General features: G+C 35.2%; 1 protein-coding gene across 1 annotated transcript in view; it reads right to left on the minus strand.

The window, feature by feature from the left end:
• The window catches only part of DIAPH2 (diaphanous related formin 2), an 870,032-nt gene that overhangs the window by 517,564 nt on the left and 340,972 nt on the right, over window positions 1-11,496 (minus strand). Inside the window, exon 19 of the mRNA XM_015571867.1 lies at window positions 1,576-1,674. Within this exon, the coding sequence (XP_015427353.1) occupies window positions 1,576-1,674 (99 nt within the window). The remainder of the gene's footprint in view (window positions 1-1,575; window positions 1,675-11,496) is intronic.

The following is an 11,496-nucleotide window of genomic DNA, read 5'->3' on the forward strand; positions in this document are numbered from 1 at the left end:
TGCTATACTATTAGTTGCTTTATATCTTGAATCACGATTTCCCTTGTCAACATCTTCTTAATTAGTACATATTCTGTCATATTGAAATAATTCAATAAATTATACCCAGAAAAGCTTATGCTTACTCAGAAAGTATTTTTCAATAATACATTATACTTTAGCCTCCACTACACATACCTTTGAAAGAACATTTGTTTGTTCTTATCACCAGAACAGGAATATATTCCTAAGAATTTTTTTTTCATGTAAAGGTCCCTATGACTTCTCTGGCACTTAAAAAAAAATCCATACTGTCTAGGTACATTATTACCTAGATGTAAACACCAAGTGGGATCTCCATAATCAAAATTAATAATGTTGACAGATATCAACTATCAATTAAGATAATACTGTGTTTAAAAAAACACACAACACTAAACATTCACTTTATAAAGAAAATGTACTACTGGCAGGTGTGTCTCAATTGGTGAGCACTGATCTGTGCACCAATAGGTCAATGGTTAAATTCCTGGTCAGGGCACATGCCCAGGTTATGGGTTGGATTCCCAGTAGGCTGTGTTGCAGGAGGCAGCTGATTGATGTTTCTCTCTATCTTTCTCTCTATCTTTCTTTCTTTCTTTCTCTCTCTCTCTCTCTCTCTCTCTCTCTCTCTCTCTCTCTCTCTCTCTCTCCCCTCGCTCCCTCCCTCCCTGCTCCCTTCCTATCTCTCTTAAAAAAATCAATGAAAACAAATTTAGGAAAAAAATGTACCATCAGATAAGCAACATACACATTCACAATAGCTATTTGGAGACTGCTTTTCTGACAGCAGCATTCCGGCTGACAGGAGAATGATGAGCTGTTTATTTCAATCAGATTCCCTATAGCACGTTCTTTAACAAAAGAAACTCCTATGGCATTTCTGTGCGCAATTAGAAATGCTTGATGTGTTGAAATTTCTCATGCAGAGTGTTTTAGTATTCTCAGACTATAAACACAGTCTACTGTGGTGACAAAGAATGCTAAATTCAATACAGAGGGGGAAATTTGTCAAAGTAAAACATAAGGCCTACTTAAATGAAGACGGCTTTAACTGTCCAGCTGCTTTAATGAAAGTATACTTAAGGGCTGACTGGTTTGTTAAAGGTTTGAAGGTTTAGTAACCAGTTTTAAAGTGCAGTGGTTAACCATTTATCTAGCTCCCATCACGATTACTTCAAACGTAAAGGAGGATCAGAAAAGGATTTGCCCAATGGGACTAGTGAATACGCTAAACCTGTCACTGCCAAGCCGAGGCAGAAGGAAAACAAAACTCTGTAGAGCTCTGCCATAGGTCTCACTGGTCCTCTGACAAGGTCGAATTATCAGCACTTTCCAAAACTTTATTATTCATACATTTCATCAAACCTGAGGAAGACTAAATTATGATGGCCTCCTATTCTGGCTGAACCACAAAAAGGAAAACCAAATCATGTTTACACAGAATTGTGTTTCTGGTAGATGCTAAACATGCCTGTTCAAAGAAGTTACAACTTTGTTTAAATCCATTCAATAACCACCCTCTCACCACCATCCTATACACGAAATAGCACATACACAGATTCTGGGCCGTTTTGGGATCCAAAACTCTCAGCTCTTTCACCTTCTTCTTGGTAGGCTGGGGCTTCTCCTCCAAAGTTTCTGCATTCTTTTGAACTGAAAGAAAAATGTTGATTCATAAACAATAATGGCACTAATCCAAATGCACAGAATAACATTAGTAAGGCATATTAACTACATTAATAAAGTGCATGTGAAAATCAATAAATGTGTTTATTTCATTAGTTCAAGGAAGAGGATAAACATAAAAATATAGACTTGTTTAGAGGTTTCCCAACAAATTAAATATCAGCACTTAAGCAGAAAAGATAAGCCAAATAGAACCAAAAATCAATTGCTGCTTCTTAACTAATGTGCAACATTAATTACTCCTTTACCAGGTACCTAGAAGCAGCACTGGAATTAAATATATAGTAAAATCTCCCTAATTTGGACTAATTGAGGAAAAAGACATGCATTTATCCTAACATGCTAAAATTTAGGCATCCCTTTAATTCAGTGAAATTGCTTTGAAGTACCTAAGGTAACTTAACTGCTAACCAGGTTGCCGTATAAAAATTCCTACTGAGACTGCTCTGAAGAATAGATATGAACCATTTGCAACTTGCACAACAGTAGCACCCATTTGCTTAAACATAATTAACAAACCTCAGAGACAGGTCTTTTGAGTAAGTTAGCTCTGTCTCCCTCACCATTGTTTTAGTACTGTTTGCTTTCTTAGAACAGAAGATATATTTATGCTGTATTCAAAAGGTAATCCTATAGTTCATAAAGAATTTAAATGACCTGAAACTGTGTAGAGTGGCAGTTCCAAGGAGTGGCTTTAGCTCCCAATTACCTCCATCAGCTCTCCCCCAAATAAGCCATCCCAAAAACCAAAGTGAAAAGTAACCTGGCTGGCTGGCTGCTATGAAAATGAAGCTTTATGGCAGGCAAATCCCTAAACCGTCCAATACAGAAACTTAACAACTACCATTGTATTCATTCATGTGTTACCAGTTTACTTCTAACATAAAAATAAGTTTTTAGGTAATGGGGCCATAAAAAATGTGAGTAAAGTAAAGCCAACATTTTTGTTCGATCAAGTGAAGTGATACACTCTTGCCCCCAAACTCATGTTCCTAAATTTCATCACTCAATTATATAGTCATAATCTTGCTCTTTATTACTTTAAATTTTGAGGCAATAATTATCTTTAGTATTTTAAGTTATCTGACTTTAGTACAGAGATCACAAAAAAGTTACTGATTTTCATTAGAGGAAAAATCAACACAACCACAGTACATTTTGCTTAGCTATGTGTTCACAGATGTTAGCATCTGGAAAACTTTCTAGACATATTACAGAAGGTATCAAAATACTACAGGTCCATTAAGACCAACTTTGTTTTCATGGTGCAAAATACATGAAAATCAAATAACTTACTATAAAATAAACTATCTGAATAACTAAAGTCCTAACAGTTCTAAACTACTAGTATCACCAACCTAAAATGACTCAGAGTCTAAGGAGACTAAATAGTAATTACACTTAAAAATCATAATCTTTTTTAGAGATGACAAGTAATTTGCCATCTTTACTCAACACAATAGTTATTGCTAGTGCTGGAAGAAAAATGACTTTTTAAAAAAACATTTTTATTGATTTTTTTACAGAGAGGAAGCGAGAGGGATAGAGAGTTAGAAACACCAATGAGAGAGAAACATTGATCAGCTGCCTCCTGCACGCCCCCTCCTGGGGATCAAACCGGCTACCAAGGTACATGCCTTCGACCAGAATCGGACCCGGGACCCTTCAGTCCACAGCCCGACGCTCTAGCCACTGAGCCAAACCAGTCAGGGCAAGAAAAATTACTTTTAATGTATTTATTTTAAAATCATCACATATGTTCCTCAAATGATCTTTCTAAGAGCACAGTCTTTCCTATGCAATCATCAGCATTTTAATTGATTCAATTTTCAAGCCACCCCCAGTTTAAGACAACTATATAAAGAAATGACAGTCCAAGAGTCATTCCCATTGTCAATAAAAAAATTATCAGAATCGTACTGAAATTACTTCTAAAATCATTCATTAGTTTTAAGCCAAAGTAATAGCCAAGACAACTGTCCTAATTTCTCGATATGTTTTAAACCCCGTTACAGGAGACTGATTAAGCAAGTATATATAGGATAAAAATACTGTAGCATGAAGGATACATTAAGATTATCCTGCAAACTAACAGCCTCCTGATTATCCTAGACAGACATAATGCTCATTTTGTATGCCTCATTTTTGCATTTTTCATTAAAATAGACTTCAACCTCTCTCCTCTTTAAATGAACAAGTTATTTAAAATTAAGATTAGATGTCTCAAATATCTAGAGTTCACAGTTTTGTTTTTTGAATCCTACTATATTTCTCTTGTATTATGTATGCAATTTGGCTTCATCCTGGGTTCAAGAAATGGTAAGAATTCCATGAGTGGGTGCTACTGCTCTGAAAATTACTAGAGAAAAGCTAGTTGAAAATAGTATCTTAATTAGACAGACTTTCACAAACAATAATGGTTCGTGATCAGTAGATATTGCCCAGTGGCTGTTACTGTCCTTTGCTTTCTTGTCTCTAAAAGCATCCTTAGCAATCACAACCACAGGCTTGGTAGAGAATTTGAAGAGAGGCAATGATACATAAAATTTACCTAACTAGTATTAAAGGCTTCGTATATTAAAATTTTCCTGCTTTCATAATGACTACAAAATGCCATTTGTCCTAATAGGCTTTTATTCCATATATGTTTCTAATGCTCACAAAACTTTAATATCCCATAACTTGATTAAAAAATGAACAATTACATCACTTGATTAAAACTTGAATGGTTATTTCTCCAAAGAAGATATACAAATGGCCATTAGGTATAGGAAAATATGTTCAACATCACTAATCATGAGGAAAATGCAAATCAAAATTACAATATCACCTCACATCTGTTAGGATGGCTATTAGTTTAAAAAAGATGTGTTAGTGAGGATGCGGAGAAATTGAAATCTGTGTACATTTTTGGTATGAATATAAAATGGTATAGCCTCTTTAGGAAAAAGTATGACAATTCCTCAAATAATGAAAGATAGCGGTACCATATGACCCAGGAATCAATTCTGGGTACATATCCAAAAAAACTGAAATCAGGATCTCAAAGAAATATCTGCATTCCCATGTTTACTGCAGCATTATTCACAATAGCCAAGATATGGAAACAACCTATATGTCCATTAAGGAATGAATGAATAAAGAAAAGGTGACACACACACACAAAAAATGGAATATTATTTGGCCTTTATGAATAAGGAAATCCCACCTATGAACCTAGAAGACATGTTAACTGTAATAAGCGAACCACAGAAGGATCAATGCTTGTATAAGTAATCTAAATGCTTTATGTAAATGCTTTAAATTACTTATATTAGCAATGTAAAATGTAAAACTCATGGAAATAAAGAGTAAAATGGTGGTTGCCGGGGGTTGGAGGGAGGGGGAATAGAGAGCCGCTGTTCAAATGGAATAAAGTTTCAGTTATATAAGATGAATAAGTTCTAGAGATCTGCAGCACAACATTGTATCTACAGTCTACAATACTATACTGTGCACTTAAAAATCGTTAAGAAGGTATACCTCTGATTAAATGTGCATATAACAATAAATATAAAATTAAAAACTTAAAATAAATTATAGAGATTCTATAATTATTTGAAATTACTTTGATGGGACTGAAGAGATTTTAAACTTCAACACAAAAACTCAAGAATTGATTTAGTCATCAATGGCTCTATGGTCTGCAGGCCCAAAATGAGACCTCCAGTTAAATGCAATCTCTCACTGAGCATAAGAAAAGCCATAAAGTCACTATGTTTGAATCCAATGGATTGAATTATTTTGGGTTCATAAATTGGCACAGCTAACTGACCAACAATACTGAAACATTATAAAATACTGTCTGTAGGAAGATAATGATATAATAATAAAGCAATTGTATTATTATTAAAGATATGCTAACATCAAGATACTCATTATCTAAGGTAAAATGCCCACTGAGCATTCTTGTATTTCCTTTAATTCATGGATTTTTACATGCAACTGTAGTATAAATTTATTCCTTTACAACTGAGGGATTTTCATCAGCGTAAATAAAGTAAACATGATTATATTCTTTCCCCAATCAAATTTAAGCAATGTTCTGAAATTTCCTATTAATTTCCACTATCCCAGTGGATACATAGAACATGTGACAAAAATGTGTAATTTGTAGCAAATATTAAGATATTAGAAATGGGCAACATTGAATGATTTGCACAGTGATAACTAATCATAAATCATAATACAAATTTTATAACTATTTTAATTTATTTAAAAATTCCAGTAACAAAGATTGATTGCGAAAGTCAGCATACTAGTCATTCTTTCATTTATTCATTCCTTCACCAGCAAATACTTGTCACCTTCACAATGTCTTAGCCTACCATGAGTGTACAATTGTACACAAGACTGAAATATCTACTCATACTCTTAAATACATGGTTATATGTAAACTACTAATTATGGCAGTAAATCCAAAAGATATTTAGCATTCATAGTTTTCTTATCAATAACAATATAGCTTAAATTAATACATACATATCACTAATAAAATTTCTTCTTGCTGTTGATAGCCATAGTTCCACATTAGAGAATATTGCATCTCTTAATCAGCATCCTCTGATGTGTCACATCATATTATAAGGATTATGTGGAGAAGTGACACTTTCTATTAAGTGTACTATATATAAAGCCAGGGTAAATAATGCCAACAGTAGCATCAAAACCATACTAAAAATATATGTAAGTTCATGTACATATATATCTATAATCAATAAGTAAATGCCCAACTACTGTTTTACATATATCACATAAATATAGGGATTGTGATCTCCCTGCATAAATACATATTTTATCCATATGTATACAATTCCAGAAGTGATTCTAATTATATTCTATACTCTAATATTGTTTTCCTGTACGAACTGAAATAGGTGTTATTTTAACTCAGTTAATAAGTCAATGTTAAAATGAGTGCAAGTATGATAACAGCTGACAGGGGAAATCTATAATTTCTATGTGCAATAGCTACAATGATTTTTTAAAATTTAATTGTTATTTTCCACCCTTTTAAAAAAATCTTCTTTACCCTTGCATTTCTGGAAATATCATACAAACCAATGAAAATAAGCAAACGATTACATATACATATCTATATACATACATATTATAAAGATATATGTATAATACACATATATGCAACACACAGAAGAAGAAATTGTAATAGTAATGATAATAACTACAGTGGGGCCTTGACTTACAAGTGTCCCGACTAATGAGTTTTTTGAGATACCAGCTGTCTCGGCCGATTTTTTGCATTGAGTTGATAGAGTAATTTGAGTTAACAAGCTCCTTAATGAGCTCCTTAACAAGCTCGGTCTCAGAACGAATTAAACTCGTAAGTCAAGACCCCACTGTATAACAATAATAATAGTGGCAGTAGTACTAGTAGTAGTAGTAACCACAACCACAATCATCACAACCACCACCAAAATCAACTTTTATTAAATACTAGAGGCCCAATGCATGATCGTGCGCTTGTGGGGAGGGTTCCTCAGCCCGGATTGCAAGAGGGCACAGGCCAGGCTGAGGGACCCCACCAGTGCACAATCGGGGCTGGGGAGGGACATGGGAGGGCTCCAGGGCGTGTCTGGCCCATCTCACTCAGTCCTGATAAGTCGAACCCCAGCAGCAAGCTAACCTACCAGTCGGAGCGTCTGCCACCTGGTGGTCAGTGCACATCATAGCAACTGGTCAACAGGCTGGCTATCTGCCCCCCTGGTGGTCAGTGTACATCACAGTGAGCAGTTGAGTGGCCTTAGCATATCATTAGCATATTACACTTTGATTGGGTGAATGGCTGACCAGACACTTAGCATATTAGGCTTTTGTTATATAGGATATGCTCTGTAGAGTAGCGCAACAGAAGTGTGCTGGGGCCAGAAATATATGCTCTGTACCTGGCACTAATTTAATTTTATATCACCTTATACAATTGGTATTAGCATTGTCATTTCACAAAGGAGAAAACTATAGAACAGGAAAATTAACTCATTTGCCCAAGGTCATATAGCAAGTAACAGAAAAATGCTCAATTTTACCAGTAATCAGGGAAATGCAAATGAAAACAACCAATGAAATACTATTTCATAGACATCAAATTGGAAATAACAAAAACATCTCATAAATGCATGTATGGATAAGGAGGCAGAGTATTGATTGTGCCAACAGGAGCAGTAAAAATTAGACCAACTACCTTAAAATACACATTTATTAACATCTAATATATTTAAGGTGTGCCGTTCATAATTATAACCCAATCCTTCTACTTGTATGCCAAAAGGTCAAGGAGACAAGATGCTCACTGTCACAATGCTTACAACAGTACAAAACTAAAAACAACCCACATGTCAGAGGTTATAAAATGGATAAATTGTGAAATATTCGATAAAACAGACTACCAGTAACTCAGGTGAGGGGCTGTCTATTAATTCTGAAAGTCTATTATATAATAAAGCAGATTTTCCAAATGCATATGTTAAAAAATTGACAAATTAGTTTACCTATTTTTACTTATGTAGACACATTTGTGTAATTAAAATTAAGTATGTATGGAAAGTTAATTTCACTGAAAAGTTTTTCATATGAATTACTGCAACTTTAAATTTTTAATGAATAGGTCTAGTAAATGTGTGACTTCACCAGTCACATCAAGTAAACAAATGCATGCAGCTGGAACATGGATTAGCACACGTGGGAACATCAGCCAGCACCCATTAAAACTGCTGCACAAATTCACTCCACTCAACAGAATCAATTACCATCAGCAATGCAGTGTGATCATGTGCTGATCATTCCCGAACATTATGAGAAGTGACTCTTGGATTTAAATATATAGACTATAAATGTAGATATGTAATATTTATTTACGTCGGTGAAATTACTATAGTGTTTTTTTCCAACATCTGGCCTATTCGCTAAAATCTGTTTAAAATAATAGTGAATTAATAACAAAAACCAACCTATTAATTTAATTATAAGCAAATATTGGTTTAAAAGCATCTTTACATGAACAGGGTGCTAATTTTCACATATGCATATGGACTGGAAATTTTGTCCGTTAAATCCAAACTCTGTTAAATAGAGGTCCACAAATGGAGGCATTACTATATAATGAAATACGAATCTGCATTTACAGTGACTGTACTACAGCCAAATACTTCAGCAGAGATAGATGCCAAATATGATGCTGAATGGAAAAATAAAAGTGGTAGAAAATGATGCAATTGCATTCATCTAAATCAGCGGTTCTCAACCTGTGGGTCGCGACCCTTTCACAGGGGTCGCCTAAGACCATTGGAAAACACATACATAATTACATGTTGTTTTTGTGATTAATCACTATGCTTTAATTATGTTCGATTTGTAACAATGAAATTGGGGGTCACCACAACATGAGGAACTGTATTAAAGGGTCGTGGCATTAGGAAGGTTGAGAACCACTGATCTAAATAAAAAATAAAATGCAGACTAATTTTATGTACTATATTGCTTATAAATGAGTATGTAAGCTTATTATCCTATATAATAAAGAGCTAATATGCTAATTAGACTGAACAGCAGAACGAACACTGGACGACCATCCAGATGACCTTCAGTATGAAGCCGGGGGTAAAAGGGCTGCAAGGGCTGCAAGGGCCAAGCCCCTTGCATGAATTTCATGCATCAGGCCTCTAGTAAAATTATAAAAACATGGAACAGATACTCAGAAGATTATTTACAGTACTTGTCTTGGGGAGCAAGGTGACATTGGAATAAGTAGCACCCTAGAAATATCTACTTTATCTCTAATGTTTTATTTCTTTAAAACCAAAGACCTATAGTACATATGACAAAATGTTAATATTTGCTCACCCTGGGAGGCTGATACATGGGTGTTAGCTATATTAGCTTGCCAATGTCCATTTTTGCAACATAAAAATGAAAAGGATATGACTAAATTACATAAATATACCTATCCCTTTTTATAGTGTATAAACTGTTAGCTTTGGCAATCCCAAAGACCAAGTGTAGCTAGCAATCAGAAACAATAGGGGAGAGAATAATAAAAATATACAGGTAAAAATTAGTCAGCATGGTAAGCAAGCACAATTTCTTCTAAATTGTTTTTGGATCCATTTGTGAGAAATAACACATTTGTTTACCAAACCTTGGGAGGAAAAGCTGATGCAGTATGGAGTAGGAGACTGCATTTCCGACTCCCTTTACATGTCGCATAGCACAGCTGTGAAGCGTCCCCTCTCTGTTGCCTACAGCTGTGCACTAACTCAGGCGTCCCACAGAAATGTAGATTTCATTCTGACACCTGCATAGTACCTGAAGCCATAGGAATGGCATTACCAGGGGTGTTCCGGAAGTTTAGAGCACATTAAACAAGAGTAATGGTTCTAATGGCGGGAATCACACACACATACTTTGTAATGATTTCCTAATTAAGGAACAAATCTTACTGGTTGTAGTTTAGACAAGAACCCCCCAAATCAGGCAGCACATGTAACTGCAAATTAACATCTGCATAACTAATATACTTGCACACCTGTTCATTAAGCCAATTACTGAACATCGCTAAATGTCACCAGAACAAGATGTTTAACAACGTGCAATAGCTAATGTATATTTTCAATTGGGCCTCAATAGCTCAGCAGGTAATGTATATCTTAGGAAGGACAAATAAAGTTAACTTTCAGGTTTTATGGAGAATTTCCCTTGTATGAAGAGATGATTTAAATACCAAAACTGAAGTATGATGTTAACCTCAACCTGGTATTTGACAAATGAGGTTGTGAGAATTCCTGTAATCTTGAACTTATGTGAAGTACCTTACTCAGGCTATAAATAATCCCTTTACAGGCAGGTTGGCTCTGGCTTTATAAGTATGATGTTTTCCTGGCCATCTCATGCACTCAGAGAACCTCTCATTATGCTAAATGTCTGAATTGATGTCAAAAACCAGTAAGTCCAGCAACAAACCCTAAGGCAGTGGTTCTCAACCTTCTGGCCCTTTAAATACAGTTCCTCATGCTGTGACCCAACCATAAAATTATTTTTGTTGCTACTTCATAACTGTAATGTTGCTACTGTTATGAATCATAATGTAAATATCTGATATGCAGGATGGTCTTAGGCGACCCCTGTGAAAGGGTCATTTGACCGCCAAAGGGGTCGCAACCCACAGGTTGAGAACCGCTGCCCTAAGGGCTATGTATGTCAAGAGTATTACTAAGAAAAACACACCAGTAGAAATCAGTATGATAATACCTAGTAGCACCAGGCTGATGGGGAATTTCTTGCTGATAATACAGTTCAGATATTCATATCTAGGCTTCTCTATTCAATGTGGTCCATCTCAGACTGATACAATTCTGCACAAAATTTAGTTTAACCTTGCTTGACAAGACTGAACAAAATAACACCCCAAAATACTAGGTGTACTGGTTAATAATAGCAGATTTTATAATAAAAGAAAACACCATAAGTTCTAGATAAACATCAAAAGTGTTTTATTCAAAGTAATGTCCATCACTAGCTACACATTTCCCCATCTTTCAGGTAATTTGTGGATACCGTCCCAATAGAACTTTCCTAGTTTTGAGGCAAACCATTCATTGAGGTAAGCCATTCAGAGACACAATGTTCCACTTCTTAGTACGTTTTGAAGTGCTGCTCAGAAAGTGCATGTGCCATTGAACAGAACAAGGGGTAATCTGAAGGAGCAAGGTCTGGTGAATACGGCGGGGGGGGGAAAAA

The sequence above is a fragment of the Myotis davidii genome, unplaced genomic scaffold (assembly GCF_000327345.1).
Source record: "Myotis davidii unplaced genomic scaffold, ASM32734v1 scaffold1693, whole genome shotgun sequence".
NCBI lineage: Eukaryota > Metazoa > Chordata > Mammalia > Chiroptera > Vespertilionidae > Myotis > Myotis davidii.